Source organism: Vombatus ursinus, unplaced genomic scaffold (genome assembly GCF_900497805.2).
Source record: "Vombatus ursinus unplaced genomic scaffold, bare-nosed wombat genome assembly UNPS02011613.1, whole genome shotgun sequence".
Classification (NCBI taxonomy): Eukaryota; Metazoa; Chordata; class Mammalia; order Diprotodontia; family Vombatidae; genus Vombatus; species Vombatus ursinus.
Window position 1 is genome coordinate 3,434,822 of NW_020951391.1, and position 18,113 is coordinate 3,452,934.

General features: G+C 37.7%; 1 protein-coding gene across 1 annotated transcript in view; it reads left to right on the plus strand.

The window, feature by feature from the left end:
* LOC114039109 (calcium-binding mitochondrial carrier protein SCaMC-1-like) overlaps nucleotides 1–18,113 on the plus strand; it is a 46,364-nt gene that overhangs the window by 18,340 nt on the left and 9,911 nt on the right. The window contains exons 3-7 of the mRNA XM_027856750.1: nucleotides 131–218; nucleotides 4,740–4,851; nucleotides 6,482–6,640; nucleotides 13,276–13,428; nucleotides 14,316–14,423. Coding sequence (XP_027712551.1) covers nucleotides 131–218; nucleotides 4,740–4,851; nucleotides 6,482–6,640; nucleotides 13,276–13,428; nucleotides 14,316–14,423 — 620 coding nt within the window. The remainder of the gene's footprint in view (nucleotides 1–130; nucleotides 219–4,739; nucleotides 4,852–6,481; nucleotides 6,641–13,275; nucleotides 13,429–14,315; nucleotides 14,424–18,113) is intronic.

Consider the following 18,113-nt stretch of genomic DNA (forward strand, 5'->3'; position numbering starts at 1 on the left):
CTATAAAGGCCAGGTACTATCATAATTGTTGGAATTTTATAGATTGTTATAACCATGCCCCTAAAATATTGACATCCGTGTCTTTTCAAAGGTTTTTAAATGGCGTATTTTTCTTTTCATTCTTTTAAAGGAGTAATTGAAACTTCAGAAATTATCCAGTCTCTCAAGATACTAGGTATAGACATTTCTGAACAACAGGTAGACAAAATTCTTCAAAGGTTAGCCCTTATTTTTATTTTTGATAATTTTTTTAAAACTTACATTTCAGTGTTCCATAATAGAAGCTGTAATCTATAGAAATATGGTCCTTTTTTCTTTTTCCTTAATCTTATAAACACTTATTTGACTCATGTATGTTGTTTATTGGATTGACTCTACATGTGTGTATAATATATATGTATATAAATACATGTACATAAATATACATATACATGGACTTTAAAAAAGATACTGTGCACAGTGTAAGGGCTTACTTATTTAGTGGATTGGTGATCTCATCACCTGTTAATTCCTTCTATTAAGCATAACTACATCCTGCCTTCACCTTCTATTTTTTTCACTGTGTGTGTAGCTCTGTTATACGTATGGCTAACATTCCTGTCTCTGATAGGCTTTCTGAGAAGAGTAGAAATGGAGCAAGATGACATAGATAGGAAGAGTAACTAGTCTAGACCAAGTATACACAGAGGATCTTTGTGCTGTAGACAACACATTTTGAGGTTGTTGACCGAATGACAATCAAGATATATGAAATAGGGGAGGGTCCTGAAAGACGGGGAAGAATTCACTAACAAAAGGTGATCAAGAGGATATTAATTAGGGGCTGCTAGGTGGCATAGTGGATGGAGCACTGGCCCTAGAATCAGGAAGACCTGAGTTCAAATCCGGCTTCAGACACATAATACTTATTATCTGTGTGTGACCCTGGGCAAGTCACTTAACCCCAATTGTCTTACCAAAAAAAAAATAAAAAAGAGGATATTAGTTATTACTAACTCATCTGCCTACTTTTCCTCTCTGTAAAACCTTTATGAAGATATTTTGCGTATGTATTGAAGGTATCCTCACCAAAAAGACGATAAGGGAATAGGCAGGCTTTCACAAATAATATATATGACAGAGAACATCTTTACAGTCACATGTGTGACTGGTTAGGCATAGTGGATAGGGTGCTGGCTTTGTAGTCACTGTGTTCAAGTCTTTACTCTGACAAATGATAACTAGGTAAACAGGAATAAGCCGTATAACTTTCTAATGCTCTAGGCAGTTTTCTATGTGTGTGTCTATGTGTGTAGGGATGGGTTAAAAAAAAGGTCACATTTTCAGTCACACAATTAACTGAAAAGTACAGAGCATAAAAGAAGAAGACATATGGTGTTCAGAAGGATTTGCCATTGTCTTGGAGGACAGCTAGCTCAAGGTTAAATTGGAAGAGGAGCTCTCTGTAGAAGATGAGGTTCCCCTAGAGGCTTCTAAAGGGGCTTGGAATACTACAGAAATTCTCAAATGAGCCCATAGGCACTCAAGAAAGTTCAGCCTAGCAATCAACATAGGAAAGAACAGGTGGATGAAGAATGCCGGGAGTCTAGATCATGACATGTCTGAGCATTCAATTTAGTTGGTCTATCAATTGATATATCTTGGGTAGACACTTTGGTTGGACAATGAGCTGGGCCCAGAACTAAATTGGAAGAGAATGGGATCAATTGCTCTTTGGAAACTGCACAGAACTCTCAACAATCCAAATCTTCTCCCTGAAACAAACTCCCTCCCCCCAAGTTTTCCCCAAATTCAACTTTTTAAAGCATTTTTTCTCCCAAATCTACAGGTCAGGGAACAATGCTACATTTTCTAAAGAATCAAAATTGCTGGTGATCCAAAGGGTAAAAGAGCAACAAATATATTGCAATTGGAAGTAGACAGCAGAACATTACCTTGTGCAAAGTACAAGTACAGCAGAACTTGTGCAAAAGAGATGGCCTAAGATATGTCATCTAGAAAATTTATGATTGGAAAAGGAAGTGGGCTAGTGAGAGAGGAATAATAGGTGGGCAGCCCGGATGTTGCAGTAGTACCCATGTGATACCAGAAGACCTAGAGGAAGGCCTTCTAAGGAGGATATGGATAAGAATCAAACAGGATGGGAAGGAATGATTTAGTACTACCTTTCTTCTTTTAGACAAAAATACACTACTAAAAATAGTTGTAAAGTGAAAAAATTATTTTTCAAATAAGAGCTATAGTTGGTTGAGGTTTATCTTGGACTAAGAGAGCCATGGATATACTGGAAGTTCAAGGCCTTATCTTTGGTGATATGCAAAAGAATATTTAAAAAGCCATTGTTGGCTTTACAAGAGTCCTCATGGTGCCTCATGGAGGTGTGGAGGTGATTCTGGGTTCTTAAAGGTAATGCCAATGGAATGCAAGCACTGGCAGGTTCTACCATGTTGGGAATAATGAGAAAAAGATATGGAATACAATTAAGATTTAACCCTGAATTATTTAAACAAGCTATTAATGGGAAATGGGTAACAGAAATGATATGAATACTGACTATAATTTTTTCATTCAGAAGTTAAACCAGTATTGCTACAATAAGGAGTTCAAAAGAACCCAGAAAATGCCTTAGGCAGAAAGCATTTAACTTACTTGCCAAACATAGAGAGATGGGTTAGAATATAAACACCTTTGTAAAATCTTAAAAAGAAGAATGATCAATAATTATGAGCAGTATCATAGAGTAGAGAGAAGCAATAGGAGAGTAAAACCAGTCTCAAGAAGGTTTAGCAAAAATATCCAACTAAGCAAAGTCACCCAAGGACATTCAAGGACAAAAATGGAAAGAGGGCTACAAAGAGAATAAAAAGGAAAATATCTGCAAAAATATTATAAAAATGTTCTCTCCATCAAGGATAGTGGAGTCACTACACTTGGACCCTAACATCACAGTCCCTCATTTTCTTTCAGAGGAAGTATAATTAACACTAAGGAGAACAAAAATGGATAAAGCAGCCAGATTAGGTCAAGTATATAGAGAGGAGATGGGGGGAGGGAGAAAGAGCAGGTGATACAATTGAGAAGGCATTGAGGGACTGATTTATGAGTGTCTAAAGGAGGGGAAGTTACCAGAGGTGTAGAAAAAAAATCTCAGACTTTGCTGATTCCAAAAAAAAAAGTTTCAGGAAGACATCAATAACCACTGACCTATATGACCGCTCTCTCATTTGTGTTTATGAGGTTCATCTATCCATCAATTGAAGATATCCTTAATGAGGGCATTAGGGAACAAGCAGACTTGCACAAACACTAGACAACAATGGATCCCACACAACTGATAGAAAGATGTAGAAAAGACATCATTGTGTTTATTGTTTGTTGATTACCAAAAATAAAAAAAATGAACAAAAAACCCTATTCTACCATATCAAGATCATTCATTATTTGTTGAAAGATGTTACGACAGAAACAATCCTGTTCAATGATTGAATCTCTGATAATAGATATTAGTGGAATCATAAAACAGGGAGATGTATACTTGTCAAAAGTATTTACCATTAATGAAGAGAAGATGAACTGGTCACATGGAAAAAGTGAGGGACAACAGGTAGACAGCAGAGTGCCTCCCTGCTACCCTCCAGATGTTGGGAGAAAGTGAGGATGGACCTCTAGAAAACTAGGTGGACCTCTCAATGGTGAACTTTTAGGAGGACATAGATGAGAGTCACACAGGATGGACAGGTATGGGTGGGTTGCATTCTTCATAAAAGGATCTCCTGAACTGTTGAGATTACTGACCCATTAAAGCATTTGAGTACTTTTTTGAGTTTTTGGCAAGAACTGCTAGAACTTCTTGGTGGTGGTGCTGGTTCTGAATGGTAGAGGATGTGATTACATCAACAACACTGTTGCATTGTTATATTTCTAATTAATCACTAATTATTTCTGCACAATTAATGTCAGCAGCACAGAAGGACCTTCTAGAGCAGCAACTTCACTGAAATAGTAGAGCTTTCTTTTCCTCCAACTCCATTAAGACTCAAAAATCCTGATGGAGAAAGCACCATATTTGGCTGTATTTCTGTCATTAAATCCTGGTATCAGAGAATTGTCTGTAATTCCCTCAAGTGGCTGTTAGTTTGTTTCCAAATGATTCCATGTCATTTGACTCCTGAATTGGGTACATAATGAAAGTCCTCTTTCCATACCTGTAGCTCAGGAAGGGAAGGCATATATATGAAATCCTTCTAAAGTTGGGGAAATAACAACCACAGGTAGACAAGTCAAAGAAAGAGTTCTGTTCCATTCAATAAGAATTTATTAAGGGTTTAATGCATGCCAGGTACCATGCTAGGTCCTAGGAACCCCCAAACCAAAGAACAAAGTCTTTGCCTTCAGTTTTCACTTGCTCACAGATAAGTAAATGCTTAATACATACAAATACAAGACAAAGTAATTTCAGAGTGGGGAGTACTAACAACTAGAAAAATTGGGAGAAGCCTCTTGTAGGAGACATCTCTTGAACTGAGCCATGAATGGAGCAAGGTGTTTCAAGAGGAGAAGGAGTTGAGAAAATGCTAGAAAATGAAAATGGTTCCAGGGTAATGAGTTGTGGTAGTTGCCACAAATGTGTAATATGGAACTGTTTTTCATCCAGATGGATTGCTAATGCTAATTACTGCTGATAATTTTATGTATGAATTAGAGCACAGGTTTTAAGCATGTCATTATTATTATTTCAGCATTGATACTGATGGGACTATGTCAGTGGACTGGAATGAATGGAGAGATTACTTTTTATTTAACCCAGCAGAGAACATGGAGGAAATTGCCCGGTTTTGGAAACGTTCTACTGTAAGTGTAGTTTGTGTTATACCTCATGCTTATTTTATGCCCTAAGCCAAAGGTAGCTCTCACATAGGGAAACCCCAGGAAGCTTGGTAGAGCAACCCCTTACTTAGCAAGTTTTGGACTGTGGCAGTCAGACTGATGAGACCAGGGGCCAGGGCATATAGTTTCTAATTCTCCGTCCTGCTGCCTAGCCAGGGAGTTTTAATTTTTTTGGGTGTCACAGAACCCATTTGGCAGTCTGGTGAAACCTATGGACACTTTTTCAGAATGTTTTTAGATGCATAAAGTAAAATAAAGAAGATTTCAAAGAAAGCCAATTAAATTGAAATATAATTATCAAACTATTAAAAAAAGAAGTCAGGGATCCCAGGTTAAGAATGTGGACAGGACTGATATTCCTTCAGAGAGCTCTGTGTTAAAATTGTATCTCCTTCTGGCCCCCCTGATGGCCACCTCCCTGCCCCAAGTATAAAGGGGCAATAGGGGCAGCTAGGTGGCACAGTGGATAGAGTACCAACATGAGTTCAAATCCAGCCTCATACACTTATTAGCTATGTGACCCTGGACAAGTCACTTAACCCTGTTTGCTTCAGTTTCCTCATCTATAAAATGAGCTGGAGAAGGAAATGGCGAACCACTCCAGTATCTTTGCCAAGAAAACCCCAAATGGGGTCACAAAGAGTGGACATGACTGAAAAGACTGAACAACAACATAAAGGGGCAATAGCAGGGGATAAGATTGCAAAGGGAACCTGGGAGTCATGTATAAACCATTCCAAAGATTGAAGAAGCATAATTTACAAAATGTATCATATATTAACCCAAAATCACATCCTGGTAATATGTGTGGCATCAAGAGAAACCATCAAGGTGTTCCTGTCAAGGTTTTTGATCCATATTACCCATCCTATGTAAGGTAGGGGAAAGTTGATCTACATAGGAAGAAAATGGTGTTTTTTTAAGGGAGGGTGATTTGTAATTGAAATTAATCCCAATTCTATGTGAACTGACATTGCATTGATTTATATTCATGTGCTTATCCTCTTCTATTTGACAGTATACTTAGTTGTGCAAATTTATTTTCCCAACTAGATTGGAAGCTCCTTGAGGACAGGGATCATATCTCATTTAACTTTATATTCCCAACACCTACTACAATTCCTTACACCATAATAGGCAACTGTATGGAAATTATTTTTTGCTATGGTCCCCATGACCACCTGTCCAGTAGTGTAGTAAGTATGTAAGTAGCCAGTGTAAGATAACAATAAATGGGCTATAGAAATTAAAAGTATAGAGGAGAACGCAGAAGCCACTTGCCAAAACTGCTTCCTAAATTAAGGCTACATCCAGACTCCATGTCCTAAATTAAGAGATGACAGCCAGGCCCTAATAAATGGCTCTTGCTCTGTGCAGAAAAACCAGATAAAATGTTATCCTGATAAGGCAACCCTAAGGCGGTATGGATGAGACTCAGCCTGTCCCTCCCACTGGAACCCTATAAGAATGGGATTGAAACAGGATCTGAACTCAGGCCCTCTGACTTTCATGCTCTTCCCTCACTACTTTATGCTGCCTTCTTGAGATGATCCATTTCTAATTTAAATAATATTGTAACTTCCTTTTCATTTAGGGGATCGACATAGGGGATGGTATAACCATTCCTGACGACTTCTCAAAAGAAGAAAGAGAATCTGGCAAGTGGTGGAAACATCTGCTGGCAGGTGGGATATCGGGTGCAGTTGCCAGAACTTGCACAGCACCCCTAGATCGGCTGAAAATCATTATGCAGGTAAATGGTTGCATATTTCATCTGTCTGTGTTTCCAAGTAATACGACAAGGGCGTGGCGCTGTTTAAAAGAAGTATTTCAGATCTCAGTAGTGCTTTTGATATGTGAGTTTGATTTTAGTAGGGAAATACAATTTAATATTGATTTAAATACAATTTAATATTAATTTAGACTTAATGGCTCTTAATGTATGACACTTGGTTTATGTAAATTAAGCATTTTATTAAAAATTATCATAGGATCCATAAGTACAAGACTCCTAGTGCTTGGAGGTTGAAATACTGGGCTTCCTTGAAGAATAATTTCATGTTGTTTCATGTAGTGAAATCTGTTACATTCTAAGTGCAGGGACCTTTTCCTCCATCCATGCAGATCACAGCCTCTCCGTGCCTCATCAGTCTCTTTGATTCTTGTGCTTGTTTTTCCACAGATCTTTCATAAGTGATTTACCAAACTTCTTATTTTGTATTCTGTAGGGGATTGGTGTGTTCCCAGAGTCTCAGTCAGAATTTATGAGTGTTCAGTCGTTTTTCAGTTGTGTCTGACTCTTCATGACCCCATTTGGGGTTTTCTTGGCAAAGATACTGGAGTGGCTTGTCATTTTCTTCAGATGAGTAACTGAGGCAGAGTTAAGTGGCTTGCTCAGGGTCACACAGTTAGTGAGTGTGTGAGACTGGATTTGAACTCAGGGAGATGTCTTCCTGACTCCAGGACCAGCACCCTAAGCACTGTGGTGCCACCTAGCTGCCTCATGAATTTATGACTAGTCCACCTTATTTTCTCATCAAATATTTTCTTGCTGTCATTTATACCACTTCTTTCACAGAAGTCAGTCAATGAGGAAAATGAAAGAGGTTGTATTGTAAAATAGGCCTCTGAGGAACCTTTTAACTCTCTATCTATGATAACATGCTTAGGTCCATCATGAATCTCTCAATTACCTTTGGGTTGGTTGTCAATTTTGTTCTGAAAATTCTGGAGAATATTCTCCTAGTCATCCTATTTATAACATCAGTATTCATAACCTTGAGTTTTTTTTTAAGATTTTTTTATTCTGAACTTAACAAACACCAAAAAAATTTCCATGCACAAAGTAGACTATAAAAAGGAGATTTTTATGAAGCTGTGGATCTCAATTACATACCACTTGTTTTGAAAAGTATATAATAAATCCAATGTATTACTTTTAAAGTTGGACTGCAATGTGTGTTTTTTTCTGAATTTCCTTCTATTCTGTTTTGTGCATTAAAAAAAGTTTCCAAAATATTCCAGTGTAACAAATGAGTATAGTTAAGGAAAAAAAATCCACCCAGTGGATGTTATTTTTTAAAAAGTATGCCTTTTTCTTCATCTTCAGTCCATCATCTTTCTGTCAGGAAGTGGATAAAATACTTTATTATTGGATCTCTGTCGGTCATTATGTTGATCAGAGTTCTTAAATCTTTCTTTCTTTTTTTTTAAATATAGTTTTATTTATTTTGTTGACTATTCCCCAATTACATTTTGCTGGGAACTCCTAAATTGTTCACTGCATAGGGAACATTTTTTTTCATTCCTTAATGTAAATTTCCCTCTTACACAATTCTCTTGGCTCAGAATATATGTAATTTCTTTTCTTACAACCAGATGTAATATTTCTTCTTTTTCTTTTTTCTTATTTTTTATTAATTTATTTTGATTTATCAACAATCACTTCTGTAAACTTTTGAGTTTTAAATTTCTTAAGTCTTTAAATGTTGTTTATCTTTACAATGGTGTTGCTGTATAAAGTGTTCTTTCAGGTCTTCTTACATCATTCTGCATCACTTTGCATAGGCCTTCTAAGGTTTCCTTGAAATCATCTCTAATCATTTATTACAGCACAATAATATTTCTTTAAGTTCCTAAATAATAATTTGTTCAGCTATTCTTCAGGGGATATGTAGCCTTTAAGTTCCATTTCTTTTCCTTTTTCTTTTTCATTCTCCCTCTTCAGAATCAGGAAGTTTGTTTTGCCTATGACCAGTCCCTCTCTGGTATTATCCTCCCTCTTAACTACCCACATCCCTATTCCTAGCTATTTCTCTGTTGAGTTTGATGTATTTGTACACCAAATATTTTTTGTGTTTATGAGTGTGTTCAGCCATTAAGAGAAAGATTTATTGCATGCTTCCTGCCCCTACTCCTTTTTCCATGTTTGTATGCTCTTCTTTTCATGCACCCCAATTATGAGAAATAGCAAAATCCATCCCCTTCTTCCTCCTTTCTATACTAGTATTTTATTTCTCTTTCCCCTCTTAAAAGTCCAAGAACAGAACCAATCTACCCTTAGGTCCTCTGTTTTTCTTATTTAACTTCCTCAAAACTCTTTAAAGACTTAAGTTCCGAAGGGACACTTGTGTCTTCTCCTCAATTATAATATTAACATCATTATACAGCCCCCTATGATTGTTTAAACCAATTTATATTTCTAGGTTTCTCTTGGTTTTTATTCTTACTTTCCAAAGTTCCAACTCAGATCTAGTCTTTTCATTAGAAATGCATAAAAGTTCTTTATTCTATTAAGAATCCATTTTTGCCCCTGTAAGATTATACTCAACTTTGTAGGGTAAGTTATTTTTGGCTGTAAGTTGATGTCTTTTGGAATATCATCTTTCAAGATCTCTGCTCCTTTATAGTAGTAGCTGCCAAATTGTGTGTGAACTTGATTCTGTTTCCTTGGGCCTTGAACTGCTACTTGTGTTATTTTATCTTTTATGTGGAAGCTATGGATTTTGGCCAAAATATTCCTGGGACTTTTCTTTTGGGGTTCCTTTCAGGTGGTGGTTGTAATTGATCAGCACAGTTTTCCCTAATGATTTTTTGGAATATAGCGTCCAGGCTTTTTTAAAATCATGGTTTTCAGAGAGTCTGATGATTCTTAAATGGTCATTCCTCAGTCTATCTTCTAAATCAGATATTTTTTTGGTAGCAGATTCCTTACATTTTCTTCTATTTTTTTCTGTCTTTTGATTTTGTTCTAGTATTTCCTGTCTCATGGAATCATTGACTTCTGCTTGGCCTAGTCTAATTTTCAGAGAGTCCATTAACTGTAGTAGGCTTACCATTTTCTCTTCTAAGCTATTTATTCTCCTTATAATTCTTTCCTTCAAAGATTTTATTTGAGGTAATCTCTAAGGATGGTGCTGAATGAGCAATCTCACTTCTCTGACAAGAAGGTTAGATTCTGGAGTTATACCACCTAGGAAATTAAAATCCCCCTCCTCTACACATGAGGTTGGGGTTCAAGAATATTGTCCATGAACTTCCCTCTTGGGGGGAAGTTCTTTCTGAAGACATTTCTGCCACCTGCCAAAGACTTCTATCCCTACTTGTGGTCACCTCACTTTTTAATGCCTTTTCCTCTGAGATTACTTTCCATCCACTTTGGGTATATCATCTATGTGTATAGTTATTTACATGTTTTAAATGTAAATCTATGTTTCTGCCATGTGCTTCTGCAGGAACTTTATTGTTGCCCTGACCATGGGCATATCTTGGGCTAGGAATGTCCATTCTATAGAATTTAACTCCTGGGTCATTTGGATAAGCATATGTATGATTCTTTCCCCAAGTGCCATTTACCAGTTCTAATGGAGAGGAAAGAGAGAAATCCCCTCTCTCATTGTACTCCATTCCATTCCACTATGAAAGACTGATTCCAGGGGAAAGACAAAAGGGCAGATAAGGCAAAAAGGACTAAGTGTAGTATATTGCTTTTTTTTGATAGATTAGCAAAGAGGTTAATTCCTCCAACCAAAATTCATCCTTTTAACTTTCAGTGAGCTATTCATATTGGGGCTGTCTCAGTCACTGAAAACCAATCAAGAGTTGTTCACACCCTTTCATCAGTGGGCATACCCACCATCCCACTGTTTCAGGGGAAAAAGTATATTGAAATTATTTGGGGTGGGGGTTATTACTTTCTCAACACTCTTCCCCAATTATATTATAAAGCTACTTGTGAAGGAGTTCTGTTAATGCTGGATTAAGAAATACATATATAGGAACAGCAGTTTTTCTTTAGGAAATAGAGGGATTTCTTTAGGAGATAAAACAATTTTTAAATCCTATGTCTCAATACTACAATATAACTTATTTAGATATACAGAGATACTTCAATTAGTGATTCTTCTAGGAACAAACTACCTTTTTTTTTTTTAAATGAATTCAACCAGCTGCTATTAAAGTTATATTCCTTCGAAGGTATGAATAGAGTATTTTGATAGATATACCAAACACATGTGACTATCTAAGGGTAGACTGTCTAAGACCCCAGCAGGTCTTACTTGTTTGATTCCAATGACTCAACCTCAAGTGTAGGGGTCAACCAGTAAGTTGATAAGCATTTATTAAGTGCTCCTTATGAGCCAGAAACTTCACTATGTGCTGGGCACACAAAAGACAGGTAAACACAGTCACTGCCTTCAGAGACCTTACATTCAAATGGAGAAGACAACATGTAAATAGATGATATACACAGATTACTTTCCATCTCAGAGGAAAAGAAACTAAAAGGTGGGAGTAACCACAGGTAGGGGTAGAAGTCCTTGGCGGGTGGCAAGAATGTCCTCAGAAGGAAGGTAAACACTTAATGCAAAGTAGAGTGAGCAGCATTGGGGTCTGTCAGAGATGAGACATCATGAATCAAGGAGAGATGGGAATATGGGGACACACAGTGGGGGAAAAAGATGAAGGGAAATGAGAGGACCCAGAATGGGGAGAGAAAAAGGAGAGAAGGATGGGGAAGTGTGTTGAGCAAATAAACACACCAACTACGCCATTTCTTAGGAATGAGACACAGGAGGGCTTCCGGCACCTCTCTCACTAGCAGGTTCACCTTGATCTGTTCAGATAGGAAGACAGGAATGGAGTCATAATAAGGTGTTAAATAAGCTTACTTTATTCTAGTCTAGTATTCTCAAAGGGAGTTTGCTGATAATGGGAACTCCAATTCCTACAGCATTCCCTAACAACCCGTCTCGCAGGGGCCGGAGTGAAGGGGGGTAAACTACCCCTCGTCTCGATGGGGTCAGTCGAGGCCAGCACAACTTGTGCTCTCCCCTAAATCCCCTCAAGCCTCAATGGGAGCCAGCTGAGGCAAACACACAGATTCCCCCTCCCAAGTCTTGATTGGGGGCCGATCAAGGCACGCACAGCATTCAGCCTGCACATTCACCTCTATGGGGGTCCTCAGTAACTGACCAGTACCCATTTGCTTTATAGGGCAACAGACAAAGAAAGCATATTGTCAGCAATAGCCTCACAATTTTACATCACTTTATTCCTATATCTACCGCGCAAGCGTGGTAGAAACTGTTTTGAACCATGATCGTGAGAATTAATATCTAACACCTGGGAAGTAGAGATTGTTATGGCTATGGATACTGGAAAGAAAACTAAGAATAACAAAAAATCCACTTTGCATGTACTAAAATTCAGTGAGAAGAAGAAAAGAAGGAATTGGGATAGGTAAAGAGAAGAGGACCGAAGTAGGATTGAAAAGATGGGAATGGAAAGACAGGGATGGAGAAAAGAGAAAGAGAAGGATTCAATAGCTACATGCCGAATAGATGAAAGAAATGGTTTTCTCTCTTCTGTCTGCTGTTCAATTCTCTATGGCATCTTAGAGTATTATGCCTTCTATGTTATTGCTCTCTCATAACATCTTGTTTGTCCCGTTCTGATGCATTATTATTATTGCTGTTGTTGTTGTTTGTGAAGCCATCGGGGTTAAATGACTTGCCCGGGGTCACAAAGCTAGTATCTGAGGCCAGATCTGTGCTCTATCCGTTGCTTCACTCTGATGCATTTATTGACCATTTCACATTTGGGTTCTTTATGTATTTCATCTTTTCCTCTGCTAGATTTTTAATTCCTTGAAGGCAGTAATTATCTCTACCTCTCTGATCAGTCCTATCTTCCTCCCTCCCCCCCAGTTCAGTGGTTTTTCACATGGTAAACACAGTTCAACAAGAAGAAACACATTTATTAACAGTGTTTCTGACTACAAAGTGTATCACTGGACCATAACTACTTTACTAATAGAACTGCGGGTAAGCTTTCACACAACACAAGGAAAGATATGCATGCAATGGAAACAAGAAATACTCTCTACTAATAAAACAGTCATTTGCATGATTTACAGCTGTACTGATGTCTGTCAAAGTTAGCTGTTCCTTTAAAGAGGACTTAAAAATTTTTTTTGAAGGCAATCAGGGTTAAGTGACTTGCCCAGAGTCATACAACTAGTAAGTATCAAGTGTCTGAGGCTGAATTTGAGCTCAGACCCTCCTGACTCCAGGGTCAGTTCTCTATCTACTGTGCCACCTACCTGCCCCCTATTGTACTTTTCAATAACTGTGCTGTTTTAAGAGTAGTCATAAATTTCATGTAAGCTCAAAATGATTCTATAATCAGACAAAATCAAACTAGTTAATTGTAAACTGTTTTGCTCAGGTCTGGCACATAGTAAGTGCAATATAATGTTCATTATTATTATTGTTATTTGTTGAAATGGACCATGGGCTGCTAAAACACATTGAAAATAGAAGGTGCAATGTGCAAGTGCTTTGTAAAGAATAACAACACTGAGGCCATTTCTTTTCTTTGTCATAGACCCAGGATGTACACTCAAAGCATCTTCATATTGTTGATGGATTTAAGCATATGTTGAAAGAGGGAGGCATCTTATCCTTTTGGAGGGGAAATGGTGTGAATGTTTTAAAACTTGCACCAGAGACGGCTATTAAGGTCTTAACATACGAACAGGTAAGATACTGCCAATATTCATTAAGAAGAAACAATTTTTGAGTTTTAAAAAGCCTTAAGACCATTTTAGTAGAAAGATGAATGTCGTTTTTAATATAACAAGTTAGTTCATTGCTTTATTTTTCTTAACATTTATTATAGCTCTTTTGATCATCCTATTTATAAAAAAAATAAAATAGGTCTTTGAATAATTCTGGAATGTCTGGAATTACAAATTTTGGCTAAAATTCTTTAGTTTAGAAATCAAAGCTTCATACAGTAACCTAGCAGGTTGTATTAGATTATCACGGCCTCGTCTCCAAGAAAAAACCATTCAAATTAAATATCCTTGCATAAACAAGCCATTGCCATACATTGCATTGTTAGTATTACCTCTGAATCCACTTTGCTATCAAAAGGTGCACATAAGGTACAGTCCCTACCTCTTTTGAGTTTCTGTGCTTTTATTTCAAATGTAGTATCTTATATCTGACTGTACATACACAGCAATAGTGATGTGACAGAGAAAAAAATGAGGCCCAAGAGAGATAATTTACTTAATATTCTAGTGAATTAAATGCACATACATTTAAACTATACATATTTTGCTGGGTATGGGCTCATAATAAATGATATAATATATAATGATATTTATATAGATACAATATAGGTTTATACAATAGAGAATATATATAATTATAAAATAATATTATGTAATATAATAATATAACAACAATAATAATAGCTAACATTTATAAACTTTACAAATTTATGTGAGTAAAGCACTGTACATGTGTTATTCAATCATAATAATAGCTCATATTAAATAAGTGTCATTCTTTTTGGAACTGATCTTTCTCTTATTTTAGCATTAACATATATGTGAACCCTTTTATTTATGCACACAGTATAAGAAGTTGTTTACTCATGACAGTACCAAAGTTGGCAATATTGAGAGATTTGTTTCTGGTTCTTTGGCTGGCGCGACTGCACAGACCTTCATCCACCCCATGGAAGTAAGGACCATTGTGAAAAATTAATTGCTGGAATTGATGATTTTAATGTAAATTATAAAATGTGTTTCTTTCTAATGAAGCCCTGAGTAGGTTTTTGAACTTTAAATATAAGCAGAGGAATGGTAGGATCTGAAGCTGAAGCCGTCAGGGCTTGGAATGTCTAATATTCAAGCCAAGTTCTTCCAGAGTCTGGCACCATCCCTGCCTCATATTATTCCTCTCTGTGCATTCCTTATTGCCTCCATGCAGATGACTCCCAGATCTGTTTTTCTAGTTCTAGGTAGGTAGGCTCGTTCTAATGCTTTGGACCTACTCCACCCATTGACTATTGCCCATTTCAAAGTGGATGTCCTGAAGGCACTCAAACGGAGCTCCGTATCTTCCCCACCCCCAAAGTTTTCCTTTTCTTTGCCAATGTGTATTCTCTTAATGTCTTTTTGTAGTGGAGAGCAGAATTGCAATACCTGGCTTGTATTCTTTTTTGCCTCAACCCCTGATCTCATACACTCCAGACTTCAACAGATGTCTGCCTCAACATCCCAGCTTCCCAATTTGTTAGCTTCCTCAGTTCCAATGCCGTGTGCCTTTGTACTATCTTCAAGACACACAGTAATGCTAACCCTTTAACCTTCATCCGTCACTATTCTGTTTTATTATACAGAAATGTGAAATTCTTATCTTTGATCACAACTTCATATCCTTCATCCATCCCTCTACCTTGCTCCAGAACCTAGTCTTTGTTCTCATTATGATATCTATTTATTTCATCCCTCTTGGTTCTCCCAGCCCATTACTTTCTTCCCTTTTCAGCAGTGACCTTAGAATTAACCAGTTCAGCTATACACTGTCCTCTACTCTGAAATCCTTTGCCTCCATCAGTCTCATTGCTCATGACTTACTGAACCACAACCATGGCTTACATTACCATCTTCCTCTCCTGCTGGGGGAAGTTACAAACCATGCCAACTGGATCCTCCACAAATTGATGCTACCTAATCTCAAATGGTCCCTCAATGCTACATGCAATCCCACACTAGATTCAAACAGAGGGACTTCCGTTTGAAACTTGGCTTACTATCTGCATGACCTTGGATAAGTCATTAAGCTAGTCTAAGCCTCATTTTTTTCATCTTTAAAATTAGGAGGTTGTACTGGATGACCTCTAAGGTTCTGTCTGGCTCTAAATCTAGGGTTCTATGTTTTCTAATACTCCCCACAACTAGCTGCTGGAAATGTTGTCTTCAAGTCCTTAGACACTGCCCCCTCTTAGCAGAAGACTTTGCATCTTAACTCTTTTGAAAAAATAGAGGCCATCTCACCTGATCTTCTTATTCACCCCTATTTTATGTATCGACATCATTCCCCATACTCTCTTTCTTTGTTTCAGTTTCTGACAAAGAGGTGGCCCTTTTCCTGGCCATGCCTTCTACTCATGCCAGTAATCAATTCTCCATTTATTTAACTGCTCATAAGCCTCTACTTTTTCATCTGATTCTCTTTTCTAACCAGCCAGATTGAATCATGTGACATGATAGTTAAGTAAAAGGACATCTACTTAAAGTAGAGTGCAAGATGCAAAACAAGGAATGAGTCAAGCAGCAAGCATTCTCACCACTCATTTCCCAAGGCACAACAACCTTCTGAACTTGTGGGGAATGTGTGTTATGAGACCTCCCAGCTCTTTTTCCCATGCTGGCTTATTGGCCTTGCCCTCTAAGCTAGTAAGGAGAACAAGAAAACTGGAAGACAGGTTTGTGAACCAACTCTTTGTGCCCACCTCTGGCTGCTCTAGCAACGTGTTGTAGCAACCCAAGGAAAGGGAAAAGAGATGTCTGCAGCTTGCTCAGAGTGAATCCAGCAACCTTAGATTCTGCAAGGTCTTGCTTCTCAATGCCAGGTCAATGACGTCTTAAAATCTTGCAAGTGTGGCTTCTCAGAACAACTGTCCATTTGGGAGTATGTCTGGAGCTGTTGTTTGTGGATATGGAAAAGGGAAAGTCTCCTGTTAGTGGTGGCAGGAATTAGAAACAGCTATGTGACAGCTTTCAGTCTCCCTATCCACTTTCTTCCTCTCTCTTTTCCAGAACAGTGTCCCAAATCTTCCAAAATCTTGTCACTTCTGAGAGTTCGGATTCATTCTCCTACTAGCTGTGCTGCAAAATCTTTTGCCCAACCAGAATCAGAGTAGGGGTGGTATCTGACATCACCTGTTGCATTTTGGGTCATAACTTTAGGGGCCATATAGTCCAACGCTTTTATTTTATAGATGAAGAAATTGAGGTTGAGGGGAGGTTAAGTGACATTCTTGTCACATGATAAGGTCACACATGTAGTAAGCATCAGAGATAGGATTTGAACCCAGGTCCTCTCTCTCCAGAGCCCATGCTCTTTCCACCATCTCTCACTGCCTCCCACTTCGTGCAGATGTAGCTGTCAAGGAGAACATGTCCCACCTACACTTAGAGTTCGTTCATGCACTCATCTCCATTGGTAGTCTTCAGAAACTTCTGCGTCATGCCATCAATTTCTTCATTGTCCTTTGGGTCATTTGTCACCTTGATATGATGTTCCATGATTTTCCGGGGAATTTACACTTAAGAAAACTGAGTTGGGAAGAGCAGCCCAGTAACACTTGAACCAAGTATGCTCAGAAGTAAATTTGCAGGCATCAAGGGATCATTGTTCAGGACATCTCAAAGCAGGGAAGATACCACATAAAAGAAAAACAAAAAATATGGAGGTCTGAGGTCATTGAGAAGACTGGACATTATTGACCTATATGAATACTTTCCCATTTCTATAAAATAATTACAATGGATACATTGATGATAATGTGAGAAAGCAACAGACAACCTTCACTAGTCAATTTTCTATATAGTAGGCCAAATCTCCAAAATCATAGAACTGATAGAAAGGCATGGAGAATGTGAGATGTTTATTGAAGATCCTGTTGCTTTTGGTGTTTATTGATTATAGAAGGGCAAAGACTATTGATTATATAGGGCAAAGACTGTCCTGCAAAAAAGAGTCTCTTAGCCATCTGTTAAGATCATGAAAGACTCTTAGGGAGATGTAAACAGTGGAATGACTCTGTTCAGCAGTCTTCTGAATATCAACATGAAGTGAGCCCCAAAACATGGAGCCATGCAGGTGCTAAAGGTGTTTACCACTGTCATGGAAAATGTTTGTCATAGAATCCTAATGGACTCTGGGGAGTCCTTAGAGAACTCATGTTAAAGTATACAACAACTGCCTTTCTTTTTCTTTCTTTAAAAAAAAACCAGTAATTATTTAGCATTTTAAAAAATATTTGAGTTCCAAATTCTCTCCCTTTCTCCAGTCCCTTCCCCATCCACCAAGAAGGTAAGCAATATGATACCCATTATCAACTGCCTTTCTTGTCCATGTCACCTTATGAAGTTTCTTCTGTGCTATTCTGCATGTTGTTAGTACATTTCATTGATACGCTTTTGTTTTTCTTTTTTTTTGCATCACTATCACTATCTCCTTCCCCAATACAATATTCTCCTTCCCCATTAACAGCACTCTATTGTAACAAATAAGTGCAGTCAAACAAAAAAAAGTGGAATTGGTTATGCCTGAAAATCAGTGTCCCATTCTGTACCTCTCTCCCATCACCTTTCTGCCAAGAGATGGGAAGCATGCTCCATAATTAGGCTTCTGAATTTG